The following is a 17686-nucleotide window of genomic DNA, read 5'->3' as shown; positions in this document are numbered from 1 at the left end:
AACCCACAATTTACCTCTTTCAGGAGAGATTCTCCCCTTGTCCATTTCATTCACTGCATGCACCCCTATCCTCTGCACATTTTTTGACCTATTAACTGCCCTTGCCTTCTGGCTCCCAACAGTCCAGAGGTCACCTTTTCTTCAGTAGAGAAAAGTGATCTCTGTTGAGCTCGAGAGCAGAATCGGTTTTAGCCACGTTCAGAAATAGCACTTGAAAGCGTCAGCAATGACACCTGACTCATACTTCACACAAAGTGGGACAAGAGTTCATGTGGAAAAATGACATGAAAGTATTTCACTTGCTAAGAATAAACTACAATAAGTATGTTTTGTTTTTAGTATGACTGTTACCAAAAACCCAGAAACAAGCCCAGAATAAGTACTTCTAGAAGTTTTCACATAAAATACCATATTTAATTTTATATAACTTGTAGGGATGCAATCTAACTAAACATCTCCATTCACACCAGGGTTCTATTTTCAATGGTAGTAAGTTCCATATGTGAAATCACTCAAAATGAAAAAGCATTAGAAGTATCAGAAGTTCTTTCTCACAAAGCTGTTTAGAAGAAATAAAACACATTTTCAAGTAAACGATGAATCTTGCAAAAGCTGAACTGCAGAACTAGGTGGGGGGATAGGGGGGAAGCATGCTTCAAAGTTCCACAAGTTCTGCAAACTTCTTTTCTTTGTTGTTACTGACCTCCATAACGTGCTCCAGGGATGAAAACTACAATCACCAGTACAACACAAAATAGTATTTCGGAACATCATTTTTTATCTCAGAGCAGATATCTTACAGAAATATCCCTAACATACACATCAGCTGAATAAAACAATGATAAAAACAGCACACATAAGGCATCGCAGTGGTAACTACATTAAAATGTGAAAACCATAGGCACTAAAAAACAAGCCTCTCTCCTCTCACTCACTCGCTATTCACTTCAACACACCTGTGCTCCCTTTAAGCCCTCGAAGCTGAGCAGCGCGTACCCCCCCGCCCCGCGCAGACCGCGCCCGCCCCGCGCTGCCCTCAGGCGCGGTCCCCACACCTGTTTGCAATCGCGGTCGCTGTACATTTTAGTATTATTTCAATAAATGTAAAAACAAACAAACAAAGCTAGGAAGTAGCACATCTAGAGACACAAACTCTTTAGTAACATCGGCTCCCACAGCTTTGTTTGCAGCCCTTTACACAGCTCCGTAAGAGCTTTCCAGCATCTGTGACAAACTCACAGCACACACCGCAGCCAGCCCGTACTGGATACTCACAGGAACAACTTCCAGGTCTCAGCTACGTTATGTCTGCCATACAGAACAAGAAAAGCTCACGAACCAACACCACACTCACCTACTTGCTCCTCTCCTCTTCTCTCCTCTCACTCGCTCGCTAATGGCTTCAACCCACCTAAGCTCCCTTTAAGCCCTCGAAGCTGAGCAGCCTGTATCCCCCTCCCCGCGCTGCCCTCAGGCGCGGTCCCCACACCTGTTTGGAATCATGGTCCCCCGCAGCGCCCCCCTGGGAGCCCACAGCTGCCGCTCCGCTCCCCGCCCGCCCCTCACGGAACACCTGCGTCCCGCTGCCGCTAGCAGAAGCGCAATACCTCTCTGCCCTGTGCGGTAGTTAAACATCACCTGTGCTCCATCACCGGCTGGGGGAGCTCCGAGGGGCGGGCGCTCACCTGTCGGACCTGCCCTGGTTGGGGCGCGACCTCGCCTCATTAGCGAGGGGCGGGTGGACGGACGAGCTGTTTTCGCGTCGCTCACTTTTAACTTTTTATTTTCTGTGTACTTTTTTTTTTTCTTTTTTGTTTTTCCTGTTTTCTTATTTTGTTTCTCCTTTCTTCAGGCTAACTGTCCTTTCCCCTCGAGCTATAGAGGTGGAGAGTTGCCGTGCGAGCGCGTCACCTCTGCGTTCCGACCGGGCTGCGGGCGGAGCGAGCTGCGGGCGGTTCGGACCAGCCCTGCTCTGACCGCCGTCCCACGCCCGGCGGCGAGCGCAGAGCCGTGTGTCACCCTCTGGAGCAGGACGCAGCCTGGCCTCGCTCCCTGCCTCTCCTCTCGGTGCTTCCCTCGCTGGCGGTGCTCGGAGCGGCTCCAGGTAGGGGGCTGCGCCGGCCCGGTTTGACTCCTGTCTGCGCATCGCGGAGTGCAGCCTCCCCGCGGCGCCAGGCGAGGCGCGCGCTGTGCCCGAGCCTTTGCTTCTGCAGCCCCGCGCGGGGCTCGAGGTGGGCAGGGCGAGATCCGCCGTGCGCGGCCTCTGCCACCCTCCTCCTTCCACTGGCCGGCTGGGGAGCTTGCTTTTTCTTTTAACTGTTATTTTGTATTTGGTTTTGGCCTGTCTGCGTATCTGTCAGCAACGGCTCTATGTTTGTGTTGTATTTAAACCTTAATTTGTGATGTTTGATGTCGGTGTTCAGATTCCAAAATATCTAGGGATGTATATAAACTTTCTGTACCTTGTTTCCTAGCAGTGGTTCTGGTTAGGAATTCTGCTCAGTTAATCAAGAGGGCTCAATTAGAACCCTGTGGTCTTTCTTCAGTCGTTGCTTGGATTGCAGCTCCCTGAAAGGAGGTTGTGGTGCTGTGGGGCTCAGCCTCTGCTCCTGGGTAGCGGTGACAGGATGAGAAGGCATGGCCCTAAGGAGAGGTTCAGGTTGGATATTAGGAAAAACTCAGAAAGAGTGGCTGGGCGCTAGAACAAGCTGCCCAAATTGCTGGTGGAGTCCCTGTCCCTGGAGGCACTCAAGGAAGAATAAATATGGCACTGAGGGATATGGTCTCAAGCAGTCAGAGGCGTGGCTTGGTTGTTGGACTGTGATCTTAGTGGTCTTTCCAGCCTTTATCATTCTATTACATAATGTAGTGGTGTTTCCTGAATATGTTTGTAACTAACAAACTGCTAATGCCTTTGTTAAGGGCATGTGAAGTTTAGGAATGCCCGTTACAGAAACTGCTGTTGTGTGAGCTGGTTCTGCCCCAGAGGTCTGTGCTGCTTTCAAGGCTGGTGGAGTGACAGGAGCAAGCTTCTCATTAAACACTTCAAATGTTAAAATTAGAAATGTACTGTAACAAGGAGTGCAATCTGTGCGTTGCAAAGGATTGAGTCAGGTTCGGACTTTGGTTTTGCTTCATAATAAACTGTGTCTTTGTATGGGTCTGACTGTGTGTATATTATAAATCATTCAGGGCTGTTTACACTAAACAGTTGTGTGCCCCACAGCAGGGAACATTGTGTACAGACCTGTTTGGTGATAAAGAGTACCTGAAGAGCAAAAGGAAAAAGTGAAGAGTTCTCAAATAGTCACAGGTGGGAAACCTTCATGATGATGTGCTTGATTTATGCTACTAATTAGTGATTATTGCATCACTATATAAAAGCCAAAGGCTGGTGAAATGTTTTATTTCTAGCATCTGATTCCAATTTTGTTTGTTATTTCAACATTCTGGAGTACAGTGTAGCTGAATCCAGACCAACACCCTTCTGGTGATGTATCTTCAGTGACTTCAAGGTCGCTCAGGGAAGACAAACTGAATGACTCAATCTTTGATGCATATTTGCTGCCTTTCTCTTGGGGGTTTTAAGTTTTTCAGGCTTAACGTCTTGACCTTGCTAGATTTTCTTCTGTATTAAAGCAGTGTAAATAATGAATTCTGTAGACTTAGTTATGGCTAGTTTGTTACAGAATACGGTATTTCATAAAAATGAAAGTTCATTGAAGCTCTTGTAGGTGATGCATGACTTTGGCTTCTATCTGTGAGATTTCTTGACACAGACTTGAAGTTCATTACTCTGTGTTTTCCTAGGAGTGTAGGTCACAAACTTGGAGGTGGAACCACCTTAGCAGACCCTTTGATGCATGTAGGAATCTTAAATGCCTTAAAAGACACTAATTCATCTGAGCAGAGTTGTTCATAATTAATGGAAAAATCCACAAAGCTGTCTGTTTGCTACTACAAGGAAGCAGCACTTAAAAACAAAAAACTTTGCAGATAAACATAATGTACAAATAACATCTATAAAAGTTAAGGTTAAAGCATGTCTTTATGTCAGTAAGATGTAGCTTTGTAGAAATCAAAGCTTAACTTCTGCAGGTGCTGATGGCTGTCTTCTCCCACAGGCTTTCCTGTAAGAAGGGAGGAATGAGTTTCCTAAAGCCATTTTAGCGACACGTTTCACCATTTGAATGAGTAACTCCCCAGAAGACTTAAGCAATTCTGTTTATACACTTCAGATTTTAGAAGAGGCCAAGAATTCACGCACTTGAAGGACTGCTCAAAACCTTTTCTTATAGATAACTATTCTATTAGATAGGATGTTAGAATAGTCAAATTGCAGACAGTAAAACAAATAGAATTTTTCCAATTACATTTTTATGCCTCTGAGCACTTGTATGTTTTTTCCAAATGAACTGCATATATGCAGTATGTTATTTAAAAACAAGTTTGTTAGCTCACATGCATTAATGGCTATCGAAAGTGTAGACAGCTATCACATCCAAGATTTTTTGTTGTTGAAGCATTTAATGACAGTGGGAGAAAGGGATTTTATAGTCTTGCAAGATTTTTTTTTTTTTTTTTTTTGTGCTTGGAAAAAGTGTCTCACAGTGCTTTTATAGCAAGCTTAAAATAAGTTATGGGGCAGTGCTAACTTCAAGGAGGTGAAGGTTATTCTACTGTACCCCATAACAGTGTGTACAGCACGAGGGTTTTTTGCTGCCCCATTTTCCAGTTTAGGAGCAACATAAACTATTTTAATTAATATTGTGTCACCAAAAGCTTTTCAAATGGCCAATTGAATTCTGCCAAGATAGAGTCTTTTGATGAAAACATATCTTTATTGATTGTTGAAGAAGAAAATCATTCTTAAAATGAAATCCAGAGAAAAAAATCATATCCCTCAGAGAAAATTTCTGAGTGGCAGGCTGAGATTAACATCATAAAATTGAATTTGTGCTGCAAACCTTTGATGTAATCAGCAGCTGGGTGATGGTGTTGCCCTTACTGTGCTCCTTCTGATTGTGGTGAATTACTGTGTGGAATGAAATAAGTGTTTCTTGTGTCACTCGTTCGAGAAATACAAACAAGGTACTACTAGGTGGTTCTTGCTAGTTAAAATGAGTTGTATTGATCCCTGGTCCCAGGCTCTTGCTCCCCTGGACTGTGAAAGCAGCGCAGTCACACCCCAGGGGAGATCTGGTGGTCACTCAGCAGTGACTCCTCTGGCTGATGAAGGTGGAGGCCTGGCAGGTCTCAGAATAAGTCCCATTAAATCTTAAACTAGCAGTGTAGTGGCAGCCAGGGTCTTCAGAATGAGAATGAGGGGAAGCTTCCAAAGCCAAGTAGAGGGAAAGGTGTGTGATGGTTCACGTTCTTGAAAAGCGTATTAAAACGTGAAGAGGTGGGACAAAGAACAGTCTTCTTCCTTGGAGCCTTTTCATCTCCATTGTATTCTAATTTCTATTCTAAGTTTCTTTCTCAGCATTTCATTTTCTTTTCTAATTTACTGTATTGCTTAAACCTATAAAAACCTGCTTGTACCCTGCAGCTTCATGAACTGCAAAATATTGTTGCGTTCAGATTCATAAATACAATGGCATTCTGAAGAGCAATTTATAGCAAAGTTGTGAGCAGCATTGCAGGCATTGATGTGATGTCAGAAAGCTTGCAAATACAGCATTGTGTCACATGAGTAGAGAGAAAACCTTGTAAAGATATTTTGGTATTTGTGCCTCTTAGTTGGACTTGGTCTGTATTGTGGACAAGAAAAAATCTGAGAGTTGTCATAGCTATATAGAATGTAGGGACTGCAAGTCAATGCAGTATTTAAGTAAAGTTTTTACACCAACTAAAATATTAATAAAATGACAGATAAAGGCAAAAAAATAGAAATCCATAAGGGTTTGTTGTGAATACCTATCAGTCTCTAATTAAAACTTAGCTTCTTGCCATAATATTATAATAAAACTAAAGAAGACTGAAGGGGCAACTTGCACTGTTTGATATAACTATCAGGTCTATAAATGCTCGGGCAAACAGAATTTCATGGACTTGAAGATGCATGTTGCCTTCATAAAATTTCAATAGCTACTGTTAATCAGTTTGCCCAAATATTTGAGTTTTGAACCCAAAACGAACAGCTAAGTGCTTCTCATCTCATTGTTCTTCCACGATTGCGTAACAATTTCTGCATTCTTTTTTTTCTGCCTGTTCTGATAATTACATATGTAACTGGATTTTGCAACAACTGACCATGTGGACAGCGCAGGTTGCTTAGGAAATGCAAAATAAGTAAAAGGAAAGGGCTCCTGATTTTTTTTCTTTGATTTCATGTATGCAGTCTTTCTCCTTCCCCAGATAAGTTATAAATTCCTGTTTGGTTGCTTTTATCATGGAATGTTCTGTAGCCATGAGAAGAAGCCAAAACCAATTGTTTTATTGCTTGAACAGTTTGAGATTACATCTCAGGCAAGTTAACTTCCTAGTTATGAAGACCTTGATTGGCACTGGAGCCAATGAATTCTGAAGTCTGCACACAGAATATTGTTTTTTTTTTAAATGAAATGATTCCTATAACTGTACTTAATATTTTTCCACATACTTAATATTTTTCTGCATATTAATTAAAAGCTTCCTTAATGCTTTTGAGCAAGGTCTGCCTGTAAGTAAATGCAGAGCCAAATACTGAATGTAAACTCTGGACTTGATGGGGAGCAAAACAGAACAATTGACTTTCTGTTGAACTTGGTGTGAATACGTGCTTAAGAAGATGTCCAAGATCACAGCCCCTCCTCTCTGCTCCATTACAGTTTTTGAATGGACTTCTAAATACATAGCAGCTTCTCTTCAGCAAGAGTGGTACTCAGCATCTCAAAGAGAAGTTTTGATGCTGTATAAATTGTCCACATTTGTTAAAGCAGTACAGCTGAAGTCCTCTAAGCTGTACAAGTTGTGATTACTTTCAAAGTTAAGAGGCTTGTGCTGTGCTTCTGGTGAGATGTGTTCATAAAAGTAGGGGCAGGATGGTGGAGATGTGACGTTACAGATGGAATGAACTGGTATATTTTTAACTAAGAACAAAAAAATTTTTACGGTTATGAGGGAGTGCTTTCTGGCAGTCAGGAAGGCAGGACAAACGAGTTGATTAGGTTGCAAGCAGAGAGAAATGGGAACATGACTGAGGAACCTGATTTAAAGTTGGATTATGAGTTAACACTGTGAATCAGACATGCTTGAATGGGCAAAGCTGGAGGAATTTAACATGTGCTGATAAGCTTACATGCAGGCGAGACATGCCTTGGGCAGTATTTGACTTTGTGGAAATGCTTTACCTCTTTAAAGGAATAGTTTGATAAATCACTTGCTTTTAAAAAGTAAGAAATTTTGCTCCAGGTGCTATCAGCTTCACTACATACCTTTGATAAAAGTAATATTTTCAGACAAAGTGTGAATATGCGCATTTGTGCAAATAAGCATGCAGTATTTCTAGGGCAGCTGTGGTATTTGTAGAGTCAAAACATTTATGCAAAGTACTCTTTATCTTGTACATCAATATCTTGATCTTAAAGTTAAGAAGAGGAGGAAGATTTAAGGACAATAATATTAATGCTAGTTCATATGCCTTGCCCTCTGTTTCTCTTGCACTTCAGTCACAACACAAGGACGAAAGTGCAAAATGTTTGTGTGAAAAATTACATATAAAGGATTTTAGAATGATTTGTCCAGAGTAATCTGTTTATAAATCGTAACAGTTATGGTCTGAAAATGTACAAATGGATTATCTTAGATTGCTCCAAAAGTAATGCCTTCTATTTATTTCATGGAAAATACAACAGATACGAAGAGCACAATAGTACTATTTGATAGAGGGCATCCTCAGCTATAAAACACTATTTCAACATAAACACCACCCTTAGCTATGCATTTTCATCAGCAATAAACAAGAGCCTGTTTGCCATGCTTGTGAAAATGTGCAGCAGCGTGAGTGACCCACTGTTTCACAGCTGCTACCATGATGTTGCTCCTAGGAAGATGTTGCCCAGGTGGCCTGTCTTGGTGCCAAATCTGGACTATATGGTGTGTGTGATAGGATAGTCCAGCCAAGACTGGCAATGTGTTCCGTGGTCTTCAAATTCGTATGGGGTCTGGCCTATATTGTGTTGCAAGAGAGAATTTATCTACTTCTCTGGCCTGACTCTGGAAGCACAAAATTTCAGCTTAGTGAGCATCATGATGTGGCAGTCACAGCTGATGGTTTGTCTGTGTTCTAGGAAGTCCAGAAGAATCATCACTTTGTTATCCCAAAAGACACCGCTCATCACCGTACTTGCTGAGCACTTTGTCTTGAACTTTTTTATTTGATCTTTTGTGAACAGGTTATATTTTCACACGTATTGCATATTCACTACATTCCCAAATTCATCATCCTGTCCACCCCTAGTGATTGCTCAACACATGTAGCCTTATCTGGCTACCTTCATTGTCAGCTAGCACTGTGATGGTCCGCTGTAGGTCCGTTGTTAGTCATTGGGGTGGTCGTTTACTTCCTCCCAACACTCCTTCTGTTCCAAAGATTGCTGTAGAATGCAAGGACAATTGAGAAGTCTTTGCACGAAACACTGCTTGCATTTCATGATCCTTGTTACTACTGCTGAAATGCACCACCTATTGTCTCACTGTGCTCACATCCACTGGTTGGTCTCCATAAACATACAGCAAGCATTGTTGAATGTCAGTAAGTGCTATTTCTTTTGCAGGTGGGTATTTAGTTCCACTCCTTCGCTTCAAACAGTGTTGTTCCATCAGACTGCCCCTCTGCTGCCATCTGTCACAGCAACAAAATGTAATGGAATATTGGTGGGAAGGTTCAACCTCTGCTGCCACACCACCACCATATGCCTCTGATGTTGTGGGCCAACACAACCAAATAGGAGGCATTACTTTCAGAGCAGCCCTGTTCAATGACAACAAATTCTAGGGATTTTAATTTTCAATTTGTAGTTAATTCCACTGTACACCACTTGCTCAGCACTAGGTGTGCTAAGAGTATTGATCTTGATTCTGTATTTCTCTCACATGAAAATATGACTTAAGGTTTTTATTCAATGCAGTATGAACCTGCAATCTGCTGCTCTATAGTGTTTTACACTAACTGAATATTCACATGGCACAAGTGGCTATGTGTATGCAGGAGAAAATACACTTTAAAGAGCTAGGATTTGGTTTATCACTCAATAGTTAACTCAGAAGACACCATTCTGTAAGGATTGTAATAATAGTGAAGTTCTGTTGTCTAGCCAATACCTAAAAATATGTTTTTATACTTTGGATAAAAAACCTTCCTTTTCAGGACACTAAGCAAAAGAAAAAGACTTTACTCTTGTTCAGCAAGTATTATACTTAATATATCCAGAAATTTATAAAAATAAGTTTGAGAGAAGTCATTCTAAAGCTGAGATCAATTACTTCTCTAAATATTTTGATGCATACCCACAGCGAGATTAGAAAATATGCTATGTGTGAGTTACCAAAGAAATTCTTGTAATTAATTTCTGAGGTTCCTCTTCTGCTTTTGATGTTCTGGCTGACATTGTATGGTAGGTTGACCTGCCTTGATAGACTGCCATACCAACCATTTCAGTCCTTTGTCTCAGTCACTGTCTTCACTGAGCTCAGTCACTTCTCTTCACTGAGACTCCTTCAGTTATTTGTCCATTTTTCTCGGGCTAGTAGGAATCAAAATTGCCTTCACTAAAGCTTAAGAGAATTCTGGTTTTCTGTGGAGTTGTTTGATTGGCACAAGTCCATTTCACACCATTCTCCATTCCTGACAAGAGCTAGAAGCAGGCAACAATGTTTTGACATTATTTTCTAATAAACTGAAAGGGAAGGAGATAAATAGATGCTCCTGAAGCATCTGTATAGGTTTCCTGGAAAAATGAAAGAGCACCATAGGGTAGAGTATTGGTACTCCACTTAACTGGGGAATCTTGAAGCAGCTTTTACACACTGGAGTAGTTTGCAGTTGGACTCGGATAGACCGTGGTGTTTTATTGTGGGAATACTTCATGTAAAGACACTGCTAGGTATTGCTCATCTATGCCTTTCTTTGGCAACCAGTCCTTTCACATAAGATGAAGGATGAAGGATGAAATTGTGTGTGTTAAGTTCCCTGAATATTTGTCTTAACAGAACAAATAGAAGCTCTTTAGGTAAAACTGTCTATTGAAGTACCAAATAATGTTCTGCTACTTGCTGGCTTTCATTTTGAAGACATTGTTGGGAGTACTCTAGAAAGACATTAGACACTTTGGAATGCAGGAACCTGAAGGCAAGAAAAATGCAGTAGAATGCTTATGAGATCATTGAGGTAGCAATGAGGTAGCAACTATTTTGATTGAAGTGAAGGAAGTACAGAGGGCTGAAGTGTTTCTAACACAAACAAATGTCAAATTTTATATGTGGAGAAGTAAAATATTTTGTAAAAAGGAAATATTCAGTACTGTTGTTTGTATGTACACTGGAATATTTTCTTACATACTTAGCTCACAAGAGTGTAGTGACCAGTATTCATTTTGGACAGATCCAATTTCTTACTAGTGATTGAAATTATTGTGCTGATAAATCTTTGGGACAAGGCACATGTGATTTAGGATGAATTAACTGTTGTGTTCAACAATTCATTTCCCAGCTATGTCTCTACCTCACACCTTCCTATTGGGCTGCTTCTGTCTCTAGGAGGTTCTGCTCTCCTGACCACCCTCGATCCATTCTCTCCTTCCAGCCACTGCTCTTCATCCTCTTTACCTTTTGAGGAACCACAAACTCTTTACTGATACCCATTTTCACCTGCCAACTTCTGCGCTCTGATAGTTTGCTGCAGAGCATGATTAACACCCGTGGTAGGGGGAGATAGGGGAAGTATGGTAGTACTACCAAACTAAGTCAGCAAGAAAACAGAGTGGGATATGCCCACCAGAGATCAGGCGTGTTATGTTAGGCAGGCTACGCTTATATTGTAACAGTACTTGTCCTTTTTGGCACAGCACAGATTTAAAATAGCAGCCTTTCTCTGTCCTTTCTTCTCAAGCTATTAATAAAAGCGTTAATTAGATATTGGCAACAGCCAGACTCATTCATCAGCTTTTCTGAGCTCCCATTTTCAAATGCTGATTGAATTGCTTGGTTGTGTTTTTTTTTTTTTTTCCCCCTCAAGTGTGTTGTGTGTTTTTCTATTGTGGTTTTGTTTTGCTTATTTGGTGGTTGTTTATCTTAATTATTTCTCCTACGTTCCATGTGGCTCACAGTCAGCTCACCTTGACTTGTTTCTGTTTTCAGGTGGGAGCGATGAGGGTATCAATACCAGCTGTGGCAGTGTGGGGGAGAATTGCTCCCTCTCACAGCATCACTGCCATTATGATTACAGATGACCAGCACACTATTGTTACAGGAAGTCAAGAGGGGCAAATATGTCTCTGGGATCTTTCATCAGAATTAAAGGTTTGTTTCTACTAAATTGATGAACTGAGGTTTTACCTTTTACTATCAACAGTGGAATTCCCTAGGCTCTTGCTTTTAAATTAGTTATTAAAGATAAGTTTCCTATAATAAGCCATACATTATGAAGCAAAGTTGTAGATGTTAAAGCACCTGTACAAGTAACCAATAATTTACAGACATCAGAAAAATTTTCATAGATGCTTGCTGACTTATGGGTTATTTTGAGATTATGTGCTATAATTGTTGTAAGTGAACATACAACTACTGCAGTTCTTATACTGTGAAATCTTTTTTCTTTAATACAGTGGTTGAGTATGGCCTGTCATTTCAAGATGAAATATTTTAATTATGATATAATTAAACTGCAAAACTACTGACAAGTTACTACTATTCTATTTCATGTCCATCTCTCTGAAAATGGAATGAAATCAAAGCAATTCCAAAATTTTATTCTGTGTTCTTAGTGATGGTTCTGTTCTTGGATTTTGCTATGCCATTTCAGTTTGAACATGACACTTTAGTTTATGCTTTTATGCTGCTACTTTTTTCCTATAAAGATGATCTTTGCATGAGATGAAGCTCATTGTAGTCAGAGGTGTTACTTAAACACACAGTATTAAATATATGCTTAAGTGCTTTGCTGTATCAATTCCCTGCTTCACTTGCCATTTCTCCTTCTGCAGCATAGTGTAGGCCAGAGAGGTTCTGTACTTTGCCTGCTGTATAACATTTGACACTCCAGAAATTTTTCAGGAGAGGTTTCCAGACTACAGTGGTTAAAGACTATAATTCCTATTGGCAGCATGCAAACTTGCATAATCTGCACACATCTCTGTATATTTCAGAAACATAGCTGAAGAACATAAGAATATAAAGCACATTGTCAATTACTGGTAATGTCTACAAGTAGGATTTACTAGCTTTTTGATCTTCGTAGTTTATAAAGTGCTCTGTTTAAGTTAAACCATTGTATTATTCTCCTAGATTTCATCTAAAGAAATTCTCTTTGGCCATACTGCTTCTGTAACTTGTTTGGCAAAGGCAAGAGAGTTTGAGAAACAGCCATATGTAGTAAGTGCTACTGAAAATGGGTAGGTAACTGAATACTCAATTTATTTTTCAAATCATGAAATGTAAATCAAACATAGATCAAATTCTGCATTTGGCAGAAAGTTTTTAATCCACTTTCTTGATTATATAAAAAGAATAGCAATTATGATAATGACTATTTCTTGTATACAATAGGCTAACCAAGAATTCATCTCTTAAGCAATAAAGAGCTTGGCAAATTCAGGTAACCAGTTAACAGTCAGGAGAATGAGTTATTCAAGAGCCAGGCCCCATTCAAATGGAGAATAACAGACAGTGGAGGGAGGGACTGGGAGGTTCGGAATTTTAATATCATGGTGACTTTTTTCTTCCTGAGTTTGATCTCAAGAATTGAATCAGGAAGGAGGCTCATGTACTTGATGCAGGTTGTGCTTGCTCAGTGACCGCATTTGGAGACACAGAAAAAACAACTCTTGAATACAAGGTGTTAATGTTCTTTGTCTTTACTTAAATTGCATCAGCTGTCTTAGTATATGACCCTTGAGTTTCCTGATCTTTTCTTGTATGTTTGTTGTGATTTGGCACTCTATTTAAATCAAACTAATTTCTGCAGTACTGCCAGAGTGACATATGAGAGGTTTTATTTCTTGGTTATTTTATAATCCTTTGTGCTGGAATCTGAAGCCTATCTGTTGAAGATTTCAGCTTTTGAAAGCAGTTAGAGCTAGTTTTTTACTTCCTTAATGACTTTTCTTAGAAGACTTTGTCTTGAAGCTTGATAATATTCCTCATTCAACTTAGGTTCACCTTTTTCACTTAACAAGGCAGCTCTGTTAAAACCTCCTCCCATGATGAACACTTGTTGCCCTTTCCAAGCTACAATTTTTGTTGCCTTGAGGGTTCTACTTTCTCACTGAGAACATTGTTTATCCTTTCCATCCAGCTACTAGGATCTCTAACTCTCTCAAACTTCAGGTTGCAAGGAGAGGCTAACTGAGCAATGTGATTCGAGTGTTTTAATCAAACTATTTACCTCTGTCTGCCCAGTGGGACAATCTAAGCTTTTAGGATTCATCAGAAAAGAAAGGTGGGAGAACTACAGAACCAGTTTTTGATTGCTCACTGATAATTCTGTTCAAGAGTTAAGAAGTGAATCAATCATTCATCTTAATTCTGAAGCTCTCTTGGTGCAATATCATTTCCAGATCATATTGGAAGAAAAGATACTATTTCCAAAAAAGCTGTGATAAAATGTGTTAAGAAACAAATGAGGTTTTTGCAATAGATGTGATACATACATTCATATTCTGAAGGTTCTGTCATATAGGGCTTGCTTGGAATGAATATTGCTAGGTTTAAACAGTTTTCAATCTGCTTTAAATACTTACTTTCCAAACTACAGAGCTATTGCTTGCTTAAATTCTATACTGAGTAAATGCAGAACATTTATTACTTATCCCTGGAAGGTTACAATATGAAGTTGAGAAGTACAAATAGGAAACCTCCTCTTTAGGAGATATGGAATTGAACTATTTCCTGGCCTGTGAGTCCATCAATTCCCTGCTATTCATAAATTTTCACTCGTCCTGTGTCTGCCTGTGGAATGTGCTGTAGGACAGTATTATCGATGTGCTGCACCCCTTCTTCCTTTTTTATATGCAAAGTAAATTAAGTGCAGTGTACAGATGCTGAAGCTGTTTTCTGTTCTAATTTGTGTGTGCTTGTATGTATTATAGCAATTTCCCTGAAGTGGTAAAATTCCATGCACTCTGATATAAACAAGAAGTAATTCACTGCCTTGAAATGATTACTGAAGACTAAAAGTTATTGTTTTTGCTCTATGAAATCTGACATAGAACATATATAGATTGTACTCCTGCAAAAGTGAAAAAAATAATTAAGTTAATGAGTAGATTAAAATACAAGTTACTAAGTATTTTTGATATATTAAAATATTTCCCCCTAATGTTTAAAACTCCTCTTATTAAAAATGCCTTTGAATGTAATCTGGGAAATCGTGGATATAATTATTTAAAATTTGAAGCAGAGATTATTATTTAATTGCTGAGCTATGACTGCAAGCCAGGTAAAAATTCATTTATAACATTTAAATAGTTGTTTTTTTCTGTTGTACTCTAGTTCAGTAGCATGTTGACCAATGTTTCAGTGAGGAGGAAAGCTCGCTGATGAGACTTTCTAAAACAGCTCCTGCATGTTATCGAGTAGAACTGACGTTAGGGTTGCCGAGAGACTTCGGCAGCAGCCTCATGGTGGCACTGTTTCTTCTTCACTGAGAGCGTCAGTTTCTCCCTAGAGCTGAAGCCTGCAGCAGCAGATGACAGCATTATGTGTTTCAAAACGTGTGGTTTAAGTTCAGTTGAATGAATCATTTTCAGGAGGATGTCGTTCCAACAAATGATAGTTATAGTGACGCTTTGACAAGCTATAATGGCAGTATACCTACAATTTGTTGTAGACTAGAGTTGGCCTTAAAGTCAGGTTTGCTGCGAGGTAGCAGGGTGTAATTACCAAAACAAAAAGCAACAGATACTGTATGTCATGCCCTGCTAATGACTGCAACGTTTTCATACCCAGTAATCTGTAACAAAAAGCCACATAAATGACCAGACTGCACTTAAGTACAGCACTAAAGAAAAACTTGCTGGCACAAAATTATTCCATCCAATTGAGTAGAAATGACAGAGAATAATATGAAGTTATCTTTGGCAGGGAGATGTGTGTTTGGAATGTCACTAGTGGACTGTGCATTGAGAAAACAAAGCTTCCTTATAGGCATACAGCAATCTATGTAAGTATAGAAACTTCTCATGAAATATCTCCCTTCATTACAAGAGGAGTTTTTCCTCTATTAATTTTATTATTTTCTAATGCAGTTCTAAACATAATTCATAGAAAATCGTTGCAATACTAGTTGTATGTTATTTTTCCTTTTAGATTCCTTCTGAGAAAATAACTATGACTTGGTATTCCTTAATCAAATCAAACTGATTCTCATTAAGCCACGTGTCTAGAGTGCGATAATGCGATCTCATTTATGTATTTTAAAAATATGATGTGAAAGAAAGTTGCCTTGTAATCTTTACTCTTGTCCTTTGTTAAAATTATGTATTTGAAGTATGGTGTGATCTGTGTTGTGTATTGCTTTATTAAATTTTAATAGTTTTGGAGATCTTTCACAAAGAAGCAGGCAGATGTGACCTGGCTGATTATCTGCTGATTTGTGTGTTTCTGTGAAGAACAGAGGCAAAAGCTTAGTTCTTCTCCTTCAAGTAGGCAAATACTTTCAGAATAGTGTTACTTTTCCATTAAAAGTAGTGCAATTGTGACTAGATAATGACTTTTTTGGCCTATGATTTTAGCACAGTAAGATGGCAAAAGGACAATGTGAGCACCTAAGAACAAAACTTCCCTAGGAAAGAAAATTCTGTAGGTAGGACAAGAAACAATTCTTAAAATACAGTCTTCAAGTACTAGTAATTGTTTTGTTCTTTGGTATTGTTTGGCTGTGGGTTTTTTTTTGAGTGTTTTTATGCTTTTTTCTCTTTTTTGTTCTCCTGTGACGAGTTCAAAAAGTATCACTTCATACAGAATGTTTGTCTGGGAGTTGTAGTGTGTTCTGGTTTAGCATCATTATTTAAAAACATTTTGGTTGCCATTATCTGGCTTAGTATGTTCCTTTTGTTCAGCATCAATAGTTCTAATATAAATGGCAGATGTCAAGCAGTTCAAACAATACTTCCAATTTGCAATGAAACTTAACACCAAGGTCAACTGCTAACCATTTGTGGGATCTTAAGAGAAGTGGGATCTTCTCATTAGAGGACTGATTGATTGTATACACTGAGGACTATCCAATTATATATTTGAGTAACAGTTACAAATTCTTCCTGTTTCTGAGCATTTCTCCATCTGATTGTTCATTTCTGTGTACTTATCCTATTCCCAGTTATTTATGGAACCTTTATTTTCAGACTTGAATTAGTTAACTGATACTTTGAGAACTATCTAACCCAAACTGGAAGTACGAAAAATATCCTTGAACATATAAAACACCTGGAAAAAAGATAGTCACTCTGTGCCCTGTTATCAAGCCCTTTGCTCTGTGTTCTTCCTTTTTTTATTTGATTTTTGAGAAATAATGGGTTTCTTGAACAGGAGGGCAATTAGTATTATACTGAAAATATCTTGTGGAGTAGAAATTCTTCCTGGAAAATAATTGGAAATTCAATATGATTCCTCTGCATTTTTACCCAACTTATCCCCAGTCTTTGTCCTTCTTGATAAATGAAGTTTTATCAGATGTTTGGAGGAGATGAGCTCTCAGAAATCACTACCAAACTGTTTAGCAATTTGCAATGAAAATCAACATCTTTAGTGACTTCAAAAATCCTAGTTGCTAGACAGGGCAGATAGCAATTTCAGTATTAAGTCCCCTTTTTCTGAAATTTAAACATCTATTAAATTGTTATAAATGTATGTGGAACACTTGCAATTCTACCAATATTTTCTACCGTTTCATGTGTGTAATTCACTGTATATTTTTAGCAATTCAGAGTGTTGAGTATGTTTCTGTGATATGCTTAATGTGAATGATGTGCATGCACATTTCCTGAGCTCGTTATGCTGACTCTCTTCTCTCCACTTGCACAGTATTACCATTGCTCATTCCGAATGAGAGGTGAAGGCTGGCTTCTTTGTTTTGGAGAATATCAAGATGTTCTTATTATTGATGCTAAGACTTTGGATGTTCTGCATACTTTGTCTTCTCAGTCTTCTGATTGGATAAATTGTATGTGTATTGTTCGCTCCGCAAGAATTCAAGGTATGCAGCATAGATATTAGTACAGACCAATGAATTTAATGAAGCATTTCTGTATAACTTGTGGGATCTTACTAGAATAACAAATATTCCGTCATGTTGTACAATGCACTTATATGTAAGACATTGTTTCATTGTTTGAACTTAAGGTGTCTATAATACCCTTGGTCATGTTTCATTCTTTGTTTCATAAAGAGAAAAACAAAGGACCTCTACGACTGTAAGCAGCTTGTTTGGAGATGAGTACAAATTAATTTGGTAATATCAGGAAAATTATGGAACAGAACTGCTATT

At 39.0% G+C, this 17686-nt stretch overlaps 1 protein-coding gene across 8 annotated transcripts in view; it reads left to right on the top strand.

The window, feature by feature from the left end:
• Positions 1-1770: 1770 nt before the first annotated feature.
• The window catches only part of WDR72 (WD repeat domain 72), a 106312-nt gene continuing 90396 nt past the window's right edge, over positions 1771-17686 (top strand). For 2 of the 8 annotated variants that reach the window (XM_052671591.1, XM_052671586.1), the window contains exons 1-5: positions 1771-2104; positions 11341-11502; positions 12487-12593; positions 15283-15361; positions 17224-17395. In XM_052671591.1, coding sequence (XP_052527551.1) covers positions 11350-11502; positions 12487-12593; positions 15283-15361; positions 17224-17395 — 511 coding nt within the window. In that variant the 5' untranslated portion in view covers positions 1771-2104; positions 11341-11349. The remainder of the gene's footprint in view (positions 2105-11340; positions 11503-12486; positions 12594-15282; positions 15362-17223; positions 17396-17686) is intronic. The other 6 variants (XR_008203661.1, XM_052671592.1, XM_052671589.1 and 3 more) reach the window with 5 other exon arrangements.

Source organism: Tympanuchus pallidicinctus, unplaced genomic scaffold, assembly GCF_026119805.1.
Source record: "Tympanuchus pallidicinctus isolate F22 unplaced genomic scaffold, pur_lepc_1.0 scaffold12, whole genome shotgun sequence".
NCBI classification, from domain to species: Eukaryota; Metazoa; Chordata; class Aves; order Galliformes; family Phasianidae; genus Tympanuchus; species Tympanuchus pallidicinctus.
Note: the sequence above shows the minus strand (reverse complement) of the source record. Positions and strands in the feature narration are given on the sequence as shown.